Source organism: Geospiza fortis, unplaced genomic scaffold (genome assembly GCF_000277835.1).
Source record: "Geospiza fortis unplaced genomic scaffold, GeoFor_1.0 scaffold383, whole genome shotgun sequence".
In the NCBI taxonomy this organism is placed as follows: domain Eukaryota; kingdom Metazoa; phylum Chordata; class Aves; order Passeriformes; family Thraupidae; genus Geospiza; species Geospiza fortis.
The window spans coordinates 446218-467208 of record NW_005054484.1 but is presented as its reverse complement, the minus strand read 5'-3'; the positions used below and the strand labels follow the sequence as shown (position 1 = coordinate 467208).

Below are 20991 nucleotides of genomic sequence, written 5' to 3'. Positions count from 1 at the left end.
GGAGGCAGCAGCCTGTGGGCAGGCAGGGCCATTTCCCTGGGATCAGCAGTGCTGAGCCAGAGCTCTGGGCAGGAACCAGCTGCCCTTAACTTGGGCATGACAGAGCTCCTGGTTTCCCTGTGTGTTCCTTTGGAACACCCAAACAGCAAATGCTCGTGTTATGGGGCAGGGACATCAACCTGGAGGGGAGCACTTCCCTAATTCCCATCCTGTGCATCCTGTGCAGCTGGGCTGTGGGAAATGCCTTGAGAAACTCCCCCGTGGGCAAAAACCCAGGGAAGGGCTGCTCTGGGGCCAGGCTGGCTGGGCAGGGGGGCAGCAGCGAGGGAGGACACGAGCCTGGAGCCCTGGGTGCTGCACATCGGGCTCTGGCTCCCTGTGTCTGCCAGGACACCTTCAGGAGAGGCCCCTGAACGTGTGAAGGTGCCTGGAGGCACCAGTGCCCCCTGCATGGGCAGCATCCCCTGTGCCCCCCTGTGAAAGCAGCCCAGAGCCCCTGGGCTCGGGGGCTTTGGCTCCAGACTCCCCAGGGGTGTATTTGGGTGAGCTTCACCAGGCTGGGGTCAGTTCTGCACAGCCCTGAGCAGTGTCACACTTGGCAGGGTTTGGGCTGGGGGTGCTCAGAGGCAGCTCCGTTTCTGGCCGTGGGACAGGGACCTGTGCCCATTGCTGTGCTGGGAGGAGAGGCAGCAGCTCAGCTCGGCTGGGAGGAGCAGCTGTGTCCCTGCCATGGCACACAGGGGCTGGGGAGGTGTCACAGACATTTCTTTTGCAAAAATCTTTTCTTAGGATTTTTCGTGCTGAAGCTGAGAAGTTTCAGCAACGAGATGTAAACCATGGTGATCTGCTGCTGTGGAGTGCAACAGGTGGATCTGTGATTGGTCTCCTGTAGATGTTTAGATTTACTGACCAGTCACGGTAGAGCTGGCTCTCGCTCTCTGTCTGAGCCAGCTGCCCTTGTTATCATTCTTTTCTATTCCTAGCTTAGCTAGCTTCTGATGAAACCTTTTCTTCTATTTCTTTTTAGGATAGTTATAATGTAATATATATATATATCATAAAATAACAAATCAAACCTTCTGAACATAGAGTCAACATTCTCATCTCTTCCCTCAATCAAGAACCCTTGTGACCAGTGTCCCAGGGAGGAGCATTTGTGTCCCTGCCATGGCACACAGTGTGAGGGGAAGGTGATTTCTGTCCCTGCCACGCTGTCCATGGGAGCCTTTAGATCCCACCAGCAATGAGAGGAGCAGAAACCATGAAGGGTCTCAGTGAGCAGCTCAGCCCTGCCTGGCAGAGCTCTGGGTGCCCACATGGTTGAGCACTCAGCTCTTTTATCCAGGGCTGTGACTCCTGGGATGCATGTGCTACCTGTGTAGTAAAAGCTGAACACTAATTGCTGTTATTATTTGAATGTGTTTTGAATTCAGTCAAAATTCAGACAGAATCAAAGGGTCTCTTTGCAAGTTCATGTTGTGGAAAAAATTTCTGTCAAAGAGTCTACAGTATAAGTAATCCTGTTAAATTACATCATTTTACTAAATTACATCATTTTACTGTGTAATTAATTGAAAGTGTTTTCAAGCACTTTCTGGAAAATGATGCATTTCTGAGACCAAAGGCTGATGCAATCAGCAGCTAATTAGCATTGGCTCTGATGAACTCTGGTCAGCACACAGGCACTGCTCTTCCCCCTCCAAGGATTTTTTGGCAAAATAATTGAAGTCAAAAGCTGGAAGTGCAGTGAGGCAAACACACAGACTTAAGGGAGATGGGGAGTGGGTGGAAGAGCAGAATTGCTTGCAAAGGGTCCCACAGAGCAACACAGGGAGCCTGTCTGCTCTTTGCTCAGGTGAATCATTACTTCTGCCTCCCTCTGCTCTGCTCAATTTGGTAGCATAGTTGCAATATTAATATATTTTTTCTATATTTGAAAAATATTTTCGTTACATGCTTTATATCAAGAACTGTGCATATAAAACAAAGAACATCAACACCTAATAGGCAAAAAAATAATACAGTGACTCTTGATTTTACACCCATTTGTAATTATATATAGGTACAGGTTTTTTCAACTCCTTGCAATAGGTTCTGGTGGGAATCACCAATTTACCTTAGAGAAAAGTCTCTGATGCTTGGGAATGTTGAACATTAAGTCTTCATAATTAAGAATGTATTTGTTAATATTCTGCACAATTTAAATGAAAGGATCAGGTTTCCATTTGGAAAACCTCCCAACAAAATCAGATGTGCTTGGAATATTGGAAGCCAGCATATATTAAATCTGAGCACAAATCCCCTGTTTAATAATGTGCATGTGTCCCTGTATATGGGAGAGTCACAGCTGATACTCAGTTCTTGGCATATTCTCTTTGGGGATTTTCAGCAGAGCAGCAGAGATGGTCACTGCTTCCCCCTGCCCATATCTTACCTTCAGAAGAAATAAAATGTATAGAATCAAATTCTCTAAATGGGATTTAAACCTGTCCATGTTCAAATGCTGTTCAGTCTCATGGAAGCACTGAAAGGAGCCTTTTCCCCAGACCTGAGCTCAGCCTCATCCCAGTGACACTCAAAACTGCAGTGTTTAAACATCCTCAGCATTGTTTACAGGATTTGGCCTGAGAAAATTGATGATCCCAGGTTTTTTAACTCCAGATTACAGCCTGCAGTCTGGTCCTTCCAGCACGTTCTGGGCAAAGAGGAATTGCTTTGTTGGCTGGTGCTGCTCTGAGGTGCAGTGTCTGCCTGGACTGGGTCTTTGCACAGAGAGGCTCCATGAAAAGGAATCTGTGCTAAATCCAGCTTTCCACAGCTTTGGTCTGAGGCAAGCCAGGGGCACCCCCTGCTTGTTTTGTCTTACAAGCAAATTGATTTTTAAAACTTTTTAGCAAGGATTTTGAAGTCCCATCTCTCTCAGAAATCTTACCTGCCAGTCCTCTGTTCCACTACCCAGTTCAGTGGGAGAAGCCTCCTTTCCCATGGCTGGATTGCCTCTCATTTTCATCCTGTCAGGGCTAGGGGCAGTGATCACAACATAGAATATATCCCAGCCTGTGAAACAGAGCCTGCTGGTGTCTTATTCCTCCTTCTGTCCCAGACTCCTCCTGAGCAGGAACAGTGCTGGTGTCTGCACCCATTTCTGTCCTACAGACCCCATAGGGTGAATGAGAGGGATGAAAGTTTTCTTTCTTTGTCTTGGATGTATTTTATTAACCCACTCTCCTGCCTGTTCTTTTCTTCTCTCCCACTTCATTTTTCTTCCATACTCTGGTGTGCTTTTTTGATCTTTCAGTTCTGCTACTTTCTTGCAGTGTAGAGTGTGTAAAAATCAGGGCAAAAGTCAGGGATATTTGGCAGATGTGACTTTCTGAGGATGTTCAGTGCCTGTGTCCCAGGGCCAGGCAGAACTCCTCAGGCAAGCTGATTTTCAGCAGACTGGGCAGGATTTAGGCAAAGCTGTGCTGGAGCAGCCTCTTTGCCCATCCTTGGAGCCAGGGCAGCAAGAGTGAAAGGTTTTAGTCAGCCCTGGAAGCCAAAGCCTGGATTAAATGCAGATGGATAACACAGGCAGCCCCAAGGAGAGATGGGAGGGATTAAAGGCAGCAAATGCTGCTGCCATGGTTTGCATTGCACCAGGACACCCCCTTGGACACAGCTGGCCCTCCAAAATCACCTCTTGGAAAAGGCAAAGGCAACACTGAGGCAAAGGAGATGGTGCACTGGGCAATGCAGGGCTCTGCTCACAGTGAACTGGACACAGAGCAAACTCCTTCTGGAACCTGAGCCCAGGCAGGTACAGCTGGCTCTGCCTGCAGGGGGATGTGTTGCTCAGACACTTCCCCAGCATGAAGAAGATTTGTAAAGGGCTTGGTCCAGGTTGCTGTGGGTGCAGAGGTGCCACAGGGGGCTGGTGCTGCTGTGAGCAGGATCCTGGCTTTAATAAACCATGGGGTCACCTCCCTGTTCCTCAGAGGGAGCCACACCTGGGGTGAGGCTCTTGGAGACCAGCACAGGCTGCTCCTTGGTGGCATTGATCAGTAGACAGAAACACAGCAAGCATTTTTCCAGGTGCTGCCCAGGACTCAGGGGAGCCTGAGAGGGTCCTGCATTGTGGCCTGCCCAAGGTGGGTCTGGCATCTGCCCTCCCCTGGCTCTGGGAGAGGCCTGGTGTGTCCTGCTCTGCTGGGAAGCTGAATATCAACACGACAGCCCCGTTCCCAGAGCCAGGATCAGCATATCCTGGGGAAATGTGCTGTGTGACAGTCACAGAAATTAAAGTTGCCTCTGGGTTCCTTAAATTCGTGCATCTAAATTGCACCAACTTCTCTTCAGGAGGAGGAGGAGAAAATCCATATTTGGGCAGTACAGATTAACCTCTTTCTTGGGCCAGAACATTTCCCTGTTGCCCACGTCCTGTCCCTGCCATGCTTTGCTCCCTTCCAGCGAGGGCAAACAGCTGTGATTGCCACAAAGAGCTGGTGGATGTGTCATTTGAACTCCTAACACATTTTCATCTGCCAAGGAAGAGCTTCTCAGCCCCTCTCTCTCTCAGACTGTTCATATTACTATGCCAGTGATTAACTGGCACTTTTTATTAGAACTTAAACCTGATGTTGCTTTCTATAAGGAGTGAGAGCATCAATATCACCACAATCCAGTATTTTACTATAAAATGTACTAAGCTGCTCTGCAGAGTGCTTATTTCTTTGATTAATTTTTGTTTTCTACAGAGGTTTGCTGAGAGCGAGACTTTAATCACAGTATAGTCATTTAACAATAAGTTACAGAATTATAGCTGAATAATATTCATTCAAAGAGGACTCGAAAGACTAAATCCATCATTTAGATCTGGTGCTTCCAGATGCTTTTATCACTAAAATTTCCTAAATATTAATCTGATTGTTTTCCCTCCACACTGCAGGTGCTCGAAAGGTTATTTCAGAAGGGATTTAACGTGGCAGCTTCCTGTGGTGGTGGGGTGGATTCCTCCCAGTTCAGCGAGTACGTGCTGTGCCGTGAAGACAGACGACCACAACCCACCCCAACAATCAGAATAAAACAGGAGCCCCTGGACTAGACCCTCCCTGTCCCCCTTTGTAACCGTAGAAGTGTTTAATAGTCCCTTATGTGAAACACTAAGGATTTGCAAAACAGTATTAGCAAACAGATTTGGACTTTCTGTTGCCCATTAGTGGTACTCTGAAACTACCTGTCACACAGCCAGCCATGGAATGCATCTGGAAATCCATTGCCTGTCCTTCAGGGTGGAGTTCCTGAGCACACCCAGCACGGCAGGGCTGGGATGGACTTGGGGCTGACCAGCAGTGCTGTGGGACAGGCAAAGCTTTGGAAACCCTGGCCCTGGCCTGGACTTCTGCAGCAAGAGCCATGGAAGCAGTGGAAGGGACCAGCAGGAGCCCAGGGACAGCCAGAGCTGCGCTGCAGGGACGGGGCATCTGCGGGAGGAAGAACCCCAAAAACTGCACTGAGAACCTTCCCTGACTGCTGCCCCTCCTCCACATCAGACACCCCAGCACCAGTCCCCTGGTGATTGTAGTCACCCACATGAGCAAATGGCTTATTTTTATACTACATTTCCAGCTGAGGTCTCTCTCTGTGAACAGGATCCAGAACCAGAACAGGACTGATTCATAGTCACTGGTGCTCAGTACTTAAAGCCCCCACAAACCAAACAAAACAAGTGACAAGAAATTAGACAGGCCCACTTATGGCAATATTTGCAACAGTAGGGATCTGGAAGCACAAAATAAAATGTCATCCACCATCACACGAGGGTCACATACCCCACAAGGAGCTGTAGCTCTTTTAAAGCCAATCTTGTTTTGCCACAACAGTTGATAAGTTTTGCATCATCAAAGAAGTGTGGTTCTACCAAACAAGCCACCCCTTGTTAATCATTTACTAACCATGTTAGAAGCCCACATTTAGCAGGAAAGTTTAAGAATTTTGGACAAGCCCACTCTTTATGGGTCTGGAATTCTTGCCAAGAGTTGTTAAAACCCTGTATTGCCATTGCCAGATGAAAGCAGGACGTCGTCAGTTTAAATTGTTTTATTATTTTAAATTATTATTTAAATTTGAATTCTGTAGCTGCCCTCTATCTGTGTAGCTCTCTCTGTAACAAAGTCAGGGGTCTGTCTGCAGGAGGGTCCTGCTTCTGCCAGGACTTGGCACTGACTCACAGGGCTTTCTAACTCAGGAGACAGCACCGTGTTTGCAGGTGCAAGGCTATAAATAGCATTCTGCTAAATCCTGTTTATTGCTGTTTAGCATGATTGGGTTCTCAATCACTAATTCATGTGTTAATCACAATTTAGTTTCTCCCACAATAATTTATAGAATACTGTTGTAGATGATGATTTTTAATTAAAGTCTTTTTAGATGCATAAACATGGCCATATGTAACAAGGGACAGAGTGTTAAGTGGTCAACAGTTCTTAATGCAAATTGATTGCAATCAGGCAAAATTAAAAAGTCATGTTTAAGACTAGTATTTTCAAAAGCAATGAGCTGTACTGACTATCCAAGGTAAAATCTAGGCAGGGGTCTAATTTTTGGAAAAGGGCTGGATACCTGTCCATGGAAAATCGGACCTCTGCAGGTTTTCTCACCTTGGTCACCCAACCCAGAAATCTCTAATGGCAATCCTGGCCGGTTGGCCTGCTACCTTAGCAGAACAGTTGAGCAAATCTGTCTACTTTAAGAGTTGTAAAGTTATTTTATTTTGTGGTTTTATACTTGTATGACATTCTAAAGTTGCTAGGCATTGCCATATTTGAATATATGGCACAACATTCACCTTTGTATGTAAGATATCTGTAGAATTGTATATTATACATTTAATATTGTAAAGAACTTAACGTATAATTGTCATGTATTTGTGTATGCACATTTCTTATACAGTACTTCATGCCATAAACATTTCTGTAAAGTAAATGAACAAAAACAAGCACGTAGGGTGGAACACTCACTGTATCTCCCATGTTGTTTGAAAGAGGTGAGAATTTTTGATTGCGTCTTCTCCAGCCCTTTGCTCCATTCAGCTTGATGTAGCCATGTCTTACAAAAAGATAGAAGTGTTTTATTTATTACTTTCATACCTTTAAGTCCAAAGGATCCCTCAATAGTCCATTCAGGTTCTTGTTTTTATCCTGTATCCACCCCTGCCCTGCCCTCTGGCACGGGGTGAGCTGAGCACTCCTGGCAGCACACCCTGTCCAGTTCTTACCTCTCAGCCAGGGAATAAAGGTGAAATTCCATCCCAGGGGAATCCTGCCCCTGGTGCTCTCCCCAGGCAGCTCTGGGGAGCACAGACTGGGATGGTGCTTTTACACATCTGTGGAACGTTGGAAGTATTTGTGGTTGGTTGGTTGATTGGTTGGTTGGTTTTTCCTCAGTTTGGTGTTTACTGTATTTTTTTATGGCTCAATAAAGCAGCTCCCGTAGTTGGGGCAGCTTTGCTGAGGTGGCATTGGAAAGGGTTCCAGGCTGCACCAGCCGAGTTCAATGTGAACTTGAGATGGAAAGTTTAAACCATGACATCACAGCATTGACTGCAAAACAGCACAAAGGCTAGGAAGACATGTGGAAACAATCACTTTCTTAGAAGAAATATGCCTTTAAAAAAAAAAAAAGTTAAGCTAGGACATGTTCTTTTAGTTAGTAACTTCAGGTCACTTATTTAAAGATTATTACAGTTTCATTTATATATTTTTTACTTATTTCCCTATATTTTTAGGCATCAATATCAGCAAAAAACTGATTTGAATATCTACTTCTGGCCTTAAACCACAGCAACATAACTTAATGAAGACCACTGCTCAGCATCACTAGGATGTTTGAAAGCACCACAGAACCCTGGTGAAGCTGTGGTGTGCAGCCAGCACACATTTGCGTGGCCAAGGCCAAGCAGCAAAGCACAAAGCACAGCCTGGTTTTTCACCTGATCCCATGGAGCAAAACTGTTCTGATTTGCTGTTGCTGAGCACTGGCCCCGTGTCAGGCACGAGGCTTTGAGCACTTTGTGTCCAGGCTGTCCCACCCCAGTGGAGACAGAAAGGGAGAGAGAATGTTCTGTTGTGCTTGTCGGGCTCCTCGCTCGGGACAGCCACTGCTGAGTGCATCCATTCTCTGTACTGATGGCACCGAGGTTTGCTGACAATTTTATTGGATGTTTCACAAAGGATAAGAATCAGCACAACAAAACATTGAAGTATTTGGTTTTAATATTTGTTTGTGGGTATTCTGTTAATATTTTAATGCAACATGTTTCTGACCAGTGCTTAAGAACTACAAGACAATGTGAAATTCATGTTTGATAAATTAATACTGTATGTCACTCGATGTGTTACTTTAGTAAATTGTTTTATTTCTTTACAAAATAAGTACAAATAAGGGAGTATGTTTTCACACAAATTGGGGGTATTTACCAGTATGTACAGAAATCATCAAAATAACGTAACTCTAATAAACACAAGGCCTTTATAAACAATATGTACAAATTATCAATACATTTAAAACATAACTTTACACTTCCTGGCCTTAAATACCTTATGAATAATCTTTTGGCTAAATAGCAGCAGTATAAATTTTCTTCTGCTTTTCATAAACCTTAAAAAATAATTAAAACCTTTGTTTTTAAAACTATTGGACAAATAGTTCTATTTGTGCTTTCGCTATGGTTTCCCATCAAAAAAAATATTGCCTCAAAAAAGTGGCAAGCATAACATAGTAAAAACAGAGAAGATAAATAAGCAAATGTGTCCCTTCTGTGGTACTGTAACACTGTTAATGAGCTCTGCAGCACAGCCTGTGCCCCTGCTCTTCTGTCCCACTGATCCCCATTGCTCAGACCCACACCAACCACTTCCCTGTGGGCCCAAATTCTGCTTCAGCAAAGCATTTCCAAGGCATTCACCCCACCTTTAGATACTTACAGCTGCTCCTCATGCTCAAAGCCACGTGCCTGCTCAGGAGCCTCTCTGGCTGGAGCTGTGCTCCAGTGTCCAGGGCAGAGGTGTCCCCACTCCAGGTGCCACCGGGCTCACTGCGCTCCCCACGCCAGGAGCGGCCCCAAAAACCTTTACAGCAACTTTAAAAATCCATATAGAATACTCTAAAATCTTTACCCAACAATATTCTCTTTTAAAACCACCATTAAACCATACTATTTGCAATAAATAAATTAACATTTTTCAGAAAATAAAACCCAACTTTGAATCTCGTTACTAACCAGCTGCTACAAATGCGCAAAAGGTTGATGAGATTGAGGAAACAACTGGAAGCAAGTCAAGGGAACTCAGCTGAGAGCCTGCACACAGATTTCATACACTTAAGATTTGGTTCAGCAAATGGCTCAGGAAATGAGCTGTGCAGTAAAAGCAAAAATCCTAAATATATAAAATTTGTGGGAGTGTGCAGTGGCGAGTCTCTTGGCTGTGCAAAAAATTGCCATTACAACTAAGTTAAATAGCAACTGGTATCACCATGGTTAGTGAGACAGTGCTAGTAAACTGAAAACAAAACAAGCCCAGCACCAGGAGTGAACACTCAGGTGAACACCAAGGCTGGGACCCACTCCTGTGAACCTGTCCCAGGCCTGGCCAGGAGATGGTTTAGGTGAGCCATTGCATTTGTGTAACTCCAACACCAGCGACTTCAGCCTTACCTAAAATGGCCAGATGGAGCAAGACTTTGATGTTCTTTTTTTTTTTTTTGTGGAGTTAACATTTTAAAACCTTTTGCACATTTTCTGTGGTTTATATATATATATATATATATATTTTTACATAAAGGGAATTTATTGCATGTGTCTGACAATTTTACAAAACAAAATTACTGGAACATTGACTTCTGAAAAAAATAGAAGGCACATTAAAATGACAGCTTTCAAAGCAAGTTGAGCTTCTGTGGAGCACTCAGTAGGACTGTTGGCTTTATTTAAGCAGAGCTCGGTAGAGCAGGAGCGAACGGCTCATTTCCCGCTCCTGTTCCATGTAGAAGATGAAGTCCCTGAGGTTGACTCGAGTGATTTTCTGCCGGGGGTACTGCCGGGGGGAGCCCGTGCCCAGCCCCGCCTGGCTGCCCCCGCACAGCCCCACGCCCTGCAAGAGAACACGGCACAGTGAGTCCTGCAGCAGCGAGCCTTCCTCCTCCCGGGGCTGCAGGACCCTTTAAACAGCTGCACTGCATCATTACCAGCCTCCTTCTAACATTACATCAGGGGTTTTAATATTATTGTTTTTTTCTGTTCTTCTGAGTCTCAGCGAGTTAACCTGGCAAAGGCCTCAAGTGCAAACACGTGGGGCTAAACCTTGTTCACTTCCACCTCAGGACAAAGCCCTCCTGCTACAGGCATGTCCACTGGAGATGTATCTGGCCAGTCTAAATTCAGGAACAAAACGATTTTCAGCAGATAAGGCCGTTAATACACCAAATGTGTGCAGGATCCTGCTGCTCATCCAAGGACGGGAACAGGTGAGTGGGATACTGGGAGTCCCCACAGGGACCCCAATTCTCTCCTCTGGGTCTGCTAAAGGGAAGGGCTCAGTGTGGGGAGATAAAAAACAATCAAAAAATTAAATTGAAAAATCCCAATCTTAGACATTGTGCGGAGATACTCAGCAAACAATCAAAAAATTATATGGAAAAATCACAAAGACTGAGACAAACTTTTAAGAAAAAAATTATTTTCAGCAGATAAGGTCATTGATACACCAAATGTGTGCAGGATCCTGCTGCTTATCCAAGGACAGGTGAGTGGAATACTGGAAGTCCCCACAGCGACCCCAGTTCTCTCCTCTGGGTCTCCTAAAGAGAAGGGCTCAGTGTGGGGAGATAGCAAACAATCAAAAAATTAAATGGAAAAATCACAAATACTTAGACAACCTTTTAAGAACAAAATTATGTTCAGCAGATAAGACATTAATACATCAAATGTGTCCAGGATCCTGCTGCTCATCCAAGGATAGGAACAGGTGAGTGGGATACTGGGAGTCCCCACAGGGACCCCAATTCTCTCCTCTGGGTCTGCTAAAGGGAAGGGCTCAGTGTGGGGAGATAAAAAACAATCAAAAATTATATGGAAAAATCACAAAGACTCAGACACTGTGTGATGATAAACCCAACTAATGTTTCAACAGCTATGTTAAATAATTATTTATTTTTTACTTGTTTCATTGGTACTGAATTACTGAATACCTCATCCTGGCTTTGTATATAGAGAGAAAACTCTTAAACTGGGCCTGAGAATACTGTGATCTGAATATTTAGAAAAGGAAAGGACATAATTACAGCCCCTGCAGCCTCATGGAGTTTAAACTGAAACCTGATGCACACACGTGTTCAGATGTTTTTTCATCCATAGGAGTCCCTGGTTTTTGTTAATTCCAATTGATTTGTAGCAAAATAAAGTGTTCTAGCTTAGAAAAATAGATTTTAATCTCTGAAAAGATTTAAGCTATTTTTCAAACCTCCAAGAAATCTGGTAAAATTTTCTATACTTTTAATATCCCAAATTTACTTAGTGCTGCTCAAACCTACCTTTCTTTCCCCCAGGAAATACTTATTCTAGGATCATAACCCCAGACATTAAGGATACAGTTAAGGATAATTTTACTACTGAAAGCTTGGAAAACACTCCTGCTCTGCTGAGAGCAGGGCATGGCTGGCACTGTGTCCCTCTGTCCCCCACAGTCAGTCTGTCCTTGCACAACTGCACCGTTCATGGTGTTTCTGCCATTCCTGTTTATTCAATTACAGCAGTGGGGCAAATCCCCTTCTTGTTTGTGACCACAAACACCAAAGGCTGAATGGAGTGCAGTGAATGGGCTCAGCTTGCAGGGAACAGAGGGAGAAACCCACAAACCTTTGGGCACCTGGAGCATTTGAGCCAAGGGATTCTGCTCTCCAGTGTGGAGCAGTTTGTGTTAATGAATTGATTGACTGAGCACTGAACCTCACTGCTCACAGAAATGAGCTGCAAGGGCTGCTCATCCATGCCCAGCCAGACACAGGCCCAGTGCACAATCACACCTTAACCCAAGAAACATTTCACATTCCTAACAGAAACAAAATCATTTAAACTCCTCTCTGTCTTCTACAGGCTGGAACACCTGGAGCTGCCTCTCTCTGCACTCTGCCCATGCACCCACTCTGCTGTGCCCACTGCTTCTAAATCCTTAAGAAAACACTGTGTGTGCATTTATTTTAAATCAGACTGACTCAAAAAATACTTCTCCTTCTTCTCTGTTCCCCCCATGCTGCATCTCTCCCCTGCCCACAGCACTGATTTCAGATTCATCCTGACCACAGGACCTGTGACAAATACAGGGATGTGGCCACCTCAGACTCATTGTGAACCACATCCACAGCACTCTGGTCTAGGAGCATCCCACACACAATTACCAAACAGAGAAAAGCTGCATATTTTTTTTTTTTAATTCTCTACATAAAACTGTTTCTTTAGTCAGTTGAGTTCCATTTACAGCAAGGAACTGCTCTCTATTTGGACAGAGTAGCTGGAATTAAGATGTGCCAAGTCATATTCATTGCATTTATCACTAGAGATACTGAACTTCAACACAGCAAGAGCATCATACCCTTAACCAGCAGCAGAACAAGGCACCAAGCTGTGCACATTCACACTTGTGAGCCATCAGTTACCTGATCATGTTCTGGAGTTGTTTTACAAGGTGAAAAATAATCATAAAAATTATATTAGAAATACAGAAGTTCTGTGAGCTGACAGAACAGTAATTTATATATGTCAATATGATCACTAATTTAAATCAAAAACCAGTTTGTTTGGTACTTCATTGTACTCAAAATTATTCTGCAGATGCTATATAAAAAATAGATTCCTAAATGCCATAATTATTTAATTGCATACATTAATTCAAGTGTAGTTAAAAATAATAGTGGAATTGAAGTAATTCAAGATTTTCTCAAGAAAATTCACTTTTTTTATCATTATGACAGATTTTTCATCAACCCAAACAAGCTCCTGTGTTGTCTGTATCTATGGCAACTAATCAGAGCTACACAGATAAAAGCTCTAATAAAAGAATAAAAGGTTGTCAATTGTTTACCTCCTTTATTTCCTGGCCTGCCACACGCAAACTGTTCCCAAATCCCACACACTCAAATAGACATCAGTGCTAGTTTCTGTATCAGTGAACTTCTAGTTAGAATTTCAGAAAACTTGAGACATTCCAGAGCAGAAGAAAACCCAGGTGTGGTGGTGTTCACAGGAGTCCCAGGACGAGGGAAGAGACGAGGATCTGACTCCGTGTTTCAGAAGGCTGATTTATTATTTTATCATATATATTATATTAAAACTATACTAAAAGAATAGAAGAAAGGATTTCATCAGAAGGCTAGCTAAGAGTAGAAAAGGAATGATAACAAAGGCTTGTGACTGACCGAGACAGTCCGGACAGCTGGACTGTGATTGGCCATTAATTAGAAACAACCACACGAGACCAATCACAGATGCACCTGTTGCATTCCACAGCAGCAGATAATCATTGGTTACATTTTGTTCCTGAGGCCTCTCAGCTTCTCAGGAGAAAAAATCCTAAAGAAAGGATTTTTCATAAAACATGTCTGTGACACCCAGGTAATTTATACATGAACTCTCTGCCTCTTCATTTGGAGTAACTTTCCAAACATGAGTGACAGGGATTTCCCATCCCCTTCCCTCCCAGCCCCTCCTTTCCCCAGTGCCTCTCTTCCCTCCTGAAGGTTCCTTCAGTCCTTTCCTGGCACTGCACACCCAGAACCAGCCCAGGGAGCAGACAGATCTCCTGTGCTCTCCCTGCAGGGCTCCGGGGGCTGCCGAGCACCCGGGGCTCCCCCGGCTCCTGCTCCTGGCCAGGGCTGAAGAGAAAATCATTCATGGAAAATCCCAGGCAGGATCTGTAACCCTGCCATGGTGCTGTGCTCGTGGTTAACCTGTAATCCCAGAGGTGAGGGATCACAGGCTGCCTGCCTCAACAGCCCCACTGCACTCCTGTCATTGCTGGGTGAGAGCTCCCAGCACCCCAGCTCCAGTGCTGGACTGACAGCCTGCATTCACCTGCTGCACTCACCTAGCCTGGGTCATGGCTTCAGAGAATCACAGCAGTTACTGGTTCAGTATGCACACTTTGAAACAATTCTGAATTTATGTCAGATGGGACACAAGATTTGGGCCACCTTTCTCAGCCTGTTTGCTATTTTCATGATTTTCCTCTATGAGAAAACTCATACTGATGAAAAGGGAAATACAAACAGTCCAGAATAAAATACTGACCAAAGATTTGGTAGATCAGTAGCTAAATATACCAGAGTCTGTCACAGGAATAAACCTGTCTGCTGATAGGGAGACTGCAACAAGCCCTGTGCTGGGCACAGAGAGGCCAGCAAAGGCTCACTTGTGTTCCCTGGCACTATGAGCACAGCAAAGCAGCTGCTCTGCAGTGTGAGCATCCCCCCTCCTGTCCCCAGAACAGCCTGTGCCTTCCCCAGCCACAGGAGCAGAGTCCCTCTGCTCTCAAACTTCACCCACCTCAAAACTGCACTGGAGCTACTCCATGGGGGGGACACAGGTGGGTCCCCTGTGACCCCTGGTGTAGGAGTGATGGGGGTGGGATGGTCAGGACAGATGGACATGAGAGATCTCTGCAGCCAGGTCAGGAACTTGGGGGTTATTGCAGAGGGCCTGGGTGCAGGGCCCTGCTGGGAGCTGCCAGCCACAGCTCAGAGCAGAACTGAGAGAGGAGAGGGGGAGAGAGGATGAGAGGGTGAGAGAGTAAAAGGTGTAAGAGTGTGAGGTTCCCATTACAATGCAATAAATCTTCTTCTGTGCTGAATATTCTAATTCTCACTGACCAATCTAGTACAAGATACAAATCCTATAGCATTTACATACAGCCTATAAGAATCATTACATTACCATACTGTGTTACATTTTAAACCCTAAAAACTCCTCTTTGGGCCCCTTCTGCCAAGCTGTAGGGTCTGCTCTGACCCTTGGGCCTGTCTGCAAGCAGAGGGTGTTGTTCCATCAAAAGGGGATCACCTTCAGCTGGCCACACCATTGTTTTCCAGTTGTTCAGTAACTGAGGGATCTCACAGCTTGCTTTCATTTCAATCTCACTTATAGTTTCCATATTCTCAAAATCTTTTGCCAGACAATCATATTGATAAGGCTTTCCTGTTTCATCTTCCCCAGCAGCCTGGGCTGCAGGAGCTGCTGAGCCCCCAGGGCTGTGTGGCCCCGGGCAGGCACAGCCCAAGCTCAGGGTGCAGCCTGTTCCTCTGCAGAGCCCAGCCAGCCTCTCTCTGCTGTGCCCAAGCCAACAGCTCCCACAGCAGCTGTGCGACTGAAAAGCTCAAGCTCCCTCCTACCTCTGCCCTCCTTCTGCTGGGCCCCCACACCCAATTTGATCCCTAAGGATCCCCCAAAGGTTTAAGGCTGCTGGGAAAGGGGACTGAGGCAGACAGACACATCTCTTCCAAAATGATCTCACAGCTCACAAAGTGTCTTTGTGCATTCAATTACAATGGTTACAGCAGCAGGTGGATGGAAATCAAAGTGTGCAAGTCCCAAAAATGGGCTGTTCCCTGCTCGAGACAGAAGTGCTTTCACAGGAGAAATCAAATGTAATACAATGTACACTTATTTTTATAACAATGATTTCTACTGTTGAAGAATTTATTTTTGTTTTCCTTCACAAACCTGCATCCCTTCAACTTTGAATTACAGAACCATGGAAATACAGTACAATATTCCTGTCAGGGAACAGAGAGATAAGGGCAAGGAGAAGATTGCATTTAATATTTTATCCATCCTTCCTTCACCAGAAAACAATTCAGTGCTGACATCTCTGCTTTGAACAGAGTCTTGATCTGCGGCTATTGCTTCTCTGAGAGCCACAGACAAGGCAATAATGATAAAAGATCTGCTGGGCTTCTTCCCAGGCTACATGGCACATCCTTGTGGCAGACTTCACTTCAAGCCAAAGTCTGAAAGTGGGAATCATACAGCAGCAATTCAAAGCCAAGCTAGGGAGTAAAATACACCAGGAATTTTGTCTCTGCAAGCTGCATGCACTGCAGAGCAGGGGGAAGAGAAGGTGTCTATTAGTCTGCTCTCAGGAATAAGAGGTCTTGAATCACAAGAAACATTCTGGAGACATTCTGCAGCAATTATGTTTCACTTGCATAAAATGCTATTAGATCCTTGGCTGAGAGGCACATGAAAAACAGGTATAATACTGAGTATGATTAGCTGTCCCACATAAATTAGGGTTTAATTCAACACCTACTGAGGCTAATAGTAATGATTTCACTGAAACATCCTAAAATGAAGATGCCTCTAAAGTACAGAAATGTAATAACTGTTCATCAGCACCTCCAAGATTAACAATACTATATGAAATATAATTATATCTACAAAAATACTGTGCATCTTCATAAGTGCAACACGGCAGCTCTGCAAGTGTCTTTAGAAGGATTCATCACCAAAATCTATCATTGAGGCCTTCAGATGAGCAGCATTTACAGGGAGGATTAGTGCCATGCTTTCTTCAGAAGCTGGTGATTTTCATTTGCCAACATTTTTACCCTGTACTATTTTAGTGCAACTGTTCCTCTAGACAGTTTTGGCACCCGTTCACTTGCTACACCCTCCTGGATGCAAATGCATCTCCCTTCCCCTGGGCACATAAACACACACCTCACCCTGCAGACAAACATCAGAAAAACTGATTTGCACAAGTACTTACAAGTACTTCAAATACCAACACAATTGCAACATTTCAAAGACAGCATGCAGTAATTTTTAAATTAAGAAATAATGAGGGGAAGGTAAATCAAACCAAGTCATGGATACCGTGAACATTTTTTCTTCAGATGTGATCACTTCACTTTATAATTATCTGAAGTTATTTGAACCCAAAGAAATGGGCTGCCATTACAAGCAGAAGATTTTATGTGTACCTCCTCCTTGCCTTTATTACATTACACCAAGTCCCATATGCAAGTACTATTATAATAAAAAACCTGCTTGGTAAAGCAGCACCAAACCAAAACCTTCCAGCTGAGGGAACTGGGCATCTGTCCCAATCTCACCACTTATTGCTCCCTCTGAGACAGCATTCCCCCCAGCTGAAGGAGAGCAGGGGCAAAAAGCAGGCTGTAAGGTGCTTCAGGGAAACTCTCTGGGACCAAGGAGTCTGCCCCAATGCCAACAATAATGAGATGAGGTGTAAGGCAGCTTTGGGCTGTGACATTCCCTTGCTCAGAGATGGGTGTTCAGTACCCAGCCCTCAATAGGTCACTCTAGGTAGGACCAGACTGCACCTGATTTTCACCCCTTAATCCATGTATCCATGCAGTGTCTGAATGATCCCTGCACTGATGTCAGGCAGAACTCAGGTTTTTGAGGTAAGCTCTGCATTCTGCAGAGACTTTTGACCTTTCCAAGATCTTTTGGTGCCTCCACTGCCCATTTGGTGTCTGACAAGAACCCAGTGCCTTTATCCCCCAGCCCCTGCAGCACCCTCACTGCTGGGGCAAGCTCTGGCTCTCCTCATTCCTTTGTTCAGAGCACCCATGGGTCCTGCCAACATCTTCTTCCACAACCATCTCATAGCCAACACAACCCACTGCCTTACTTGGACTTGAAAGCAATGACAATTTTACTTGATGAAGAATTCTGAAGTTTGGGCTGCATTCTTGCTGTGGTAATTATAAGTGGAATATTCTATTTATCCTGTTTCCATCATACACTTATATTTTCATTTTGCTTGGAATGTTTCTCCTCACATGCTTTCCAAATGTTTAATCAAGTGCTGCTCCCTTTGAAATACTAATCCTGCCAAAGTTTTTATTGCTATTTTTCAAGCATTGTGGTGCTTTACCCTTCTCATCTTTCAATACTAACATAGGGTGTTTTTCCCTTGTTTTCTGTTGTTTTGTTGAGGTTTTTTTAAGGATTTGCCTGTGTTACTCCAGCCTAGTCACTCTGTACATCCTTGCAGTCTCTTACATTGGGAGTCAAGAAACACCAAACCAACTGTGGGAGAAGCCCTACAGCCCAGCTTACAGGATTCACATTTTCCTTCAGACACACTGGATTCCCATCTGAATTTTTTCTAATATCCTTGATATCAGTTTGAAACTATCTCAGTTTTACATAGTGGGTGGCCCTTTCCTTTCTAACCTGCATGACTGTGACTGTCATTAAATCAGAAACATAAAATAATTAAAATATTCTTGACATTCATCAATCTCTAGATACGTATAACTGTAAAATTTAATTGTTTAAATATTTAATTAAAAGACACATAATTACTACACAGTAAGGGCTGCTTTTTGGGCTGTCTCTGAGCAGAACACTGTAGGGGACCAGGCTGACTCACAGCAGGTTTTGGTGCATCACAACACCCAGCACACAGGGTCACACAGCTGCTTCATGTCCTGCCAGCCCCCATGGGAGGGGACCAGAAAAGTACCCAGATCTTAAACACAAAATCACTTTCTCAGCTCTTGAGAGCACGAATTGCCCTCATTCATCTCAGCTGACTTTCGGTTCTTAAGCCTAATTATGATGTATAACACCCAGACTTTATAATAATTGTGATTCCAGCTGTTGGCCATCCTGCTCACTCCCACAACTGTGCAAGTGCCAATCGAGGGGATTCATGCACCAGCTGCCAAACAAAGGACAAAAACCCCTGCAGATCTCCTGAGGATTTCATTCCTGGGTAAAATCTCTACCAGTTCCTGAGGATTTAATTCCTGGGTAAAATCTCCTGTTGGATTAGTCACTCTCTCTGAACAGTGATCTCAACCTTTCCTTGTAATTACCACAGGCTCCTCTGGGGATTCAGGGCAGTGCAGGGTCCTTATTTGTACCCAGCCCATTAAACAAACCAAAATAAAGCAGGCAATGCACTTATCTCTGGATTGAGTGGCAATAAAATGAAGCCCTAAATGCTAATGCCTTCAGCTTGCAGGATAAACACATTGCCAGAACACAGTCCAGTGTGCAGGAAAAAAGACATTAACATTTGTAAATAAAAGGTGGAAGACAGCTAACACTCTATTACTGCAAATATCATGGAATATAATTAAGGCTGGTGTATTTCAGACACTAGGACAGACAGCAGGGAGAAGTTACCAGATCATTCAGCCATTCAGTTCTTGATTTCTTCACATTTCTTACAGCTAAGTCTCACTCTTGGCTCTTTTTAAGTTAGTGGTTTGCTTGTTCGGAAAACATTTAAGAAAAAGATTGGCATAAAGAACTCAGAAAAAAGGGTCCTAAAAGGAAACAAATTCCTCCAGACATCAGTAACCTTAAAGGAGCCCCAGTCCCTGCACTGCTCCCCTTCCCCAGTGTGAAGAGTCCCCAGTGCTGTTTCTCCACTGCCCTTTCTCAGGTCCTTTCCCACCTCCCACACCAGGATCACCTCCCCAGGACCCAGAGCAGACACACCTGGTGATCTGCAGTCTCCACCCCTCCTGACTGCTCTGCATCAGGGCATTAGACTGCCTGCCTAACCCACCCCTGAATCCCAACAGCAGCCCTCTGCTTCATCCTGTCCTCTGACCTCTGAGTGTCAACCCAGGCTTTTCTTCTCCCTCCATTATCAGACAAAATAAGACAGCCAAGCCCTGAGTAACATGCAGATAATTTTAATTTATAAACACACTACTGATGATTTCAACTTTGCTCTACACTTCAGAAACCCTGTAATCTCCTCTTACTTTACAATTTCCCAAATCTTTATCATCCTCCAGCCCATTTCACCACAAAGCAAGCAACCAATCTTTCAAGGACACTTACATTCAACACAGCCAACAGAGTAAACCTTAAATTTCAAACTGAGCTATTTGAAAAAAACCCAAACATACTTGTCTTTTGTAACATTAACCCTTTCACACACTCACAATTGTCCCAGATCCACCTCACTACATAAACAGTGGGATTAAATGCATCACAAAAGGTTTCCAGAAGATTCTTTAATAAACTCCATCTTGCTGTAACAAAGTGATTGGGCACATCAATATCTATAAAGAATGAATGTCTTCAGTCTATAGATGATCATGGAGGAGACACAGTGATGCAGAAAACCATTTTCTTCAGACATTAAAGCTCTACTCTTAGTTATCTCTAGCTTTTCATTTTTACAATTCTGATAGCATTGAGCACCACTCAGACTACCTCAAGAAAAGAAGATTTAACAAGTAAATGTCATAACTATCACCACCTTTCCTTTATTAAAATCACCTCCAACACACGTAATTATTAATTATTTAGAATAAATTAAAAATCAGGTAGCCAAAATCAACTGCTCCACTACAAACACCTCTAATTAAAACTGACCCTAAAATATATTACAGAAATAATTCTAAGCCAGACACAAAATCACCTAATCAACCATCTGATACATACTGAGGAGCTCTTACAGATGGGTCCTGACAATTGACAGTAATCAATGTATAAACTGACAAGTCTATCAGATCTAGTTACTCCCAAAACAAAATAAACATGAATATTCGTCCTGGTTTATATCATATTTAAAAGAAGGTTGTAACTACAAAAGAAAACCCTTTCCCAAAGTGCTGGCTGCAGCCAGAGGCTGGTGCTGTGATGTTTGTGAGTGAGACAAAGGCAGTGGGGCTGGCACGGGAGCCGTGGCAGAACGTGAGAACAGAGCAGATGCTGGCAGAGGGCACAGGACACACACTGGGGGATTAGTGCAGCAATTCCAGAGCCAGGGAAACAGCCTGGGATTCCCAGAGTGCTCCCCAGCATGCAGGGTGCTGCTTTTCCCATTGGCAGCGGCAGGGCAGGCACAGCAGCCCCAGCAGCAGCAGTGCATTATGATACAACACAACATGAGCATTAGAAAATGCGAGATGAATCTCAAGCCCAGAGGCTCTTTAGCACCACTCCAAATCACAACTCTC

The 20991-nt window shown here is 44.2% G+C and overlaps 2 protein-coding genes across 3 annotated transcripts in view; one reads left to right on the top strand and one right to left on the bottom strand.

Moving 5' to 3' along the window:
• KCTD15 (potassium channel tetramerization domain containing 15) overlaps positions 1 to 8673 on the top strand; it is a 51977-nt gene extending 43304 nt beyond the window's left edge. For both annotated transcript variants that reach the window (XM_031063183.1, XM_031063182.1), the window contains one exon: positions 4928 to 8673. In XM_031063183.1, the coding sequence (XP_030919043.1) occupies positions 4928 to 5083 (156 nt within the window). In that variant the 3' untranslated portion in view covers positions 5084 to 8673. The remainder of the gene's footprint in view (positions 1 to 4927) is intronic.
• LOC106631996 (transcription initiation factor TFIID subunit 4-like) overlaps positions 8375 to 20991 on the bottom strand; it is a gene marked incomplete at its 5' end in the record, with an annotated part of 149635 nt that continues 137018 nt past the window's right edge. The window contains one exon of the mRNA XM_031063187.1: positions 8375 to 10130. Coding sequence (XP_030919047.1) covers positions 9963 to 10130 — 168 coding nt within the window. The remainder of the gene's footprint in view (positions 10131 to 20991) is intronic.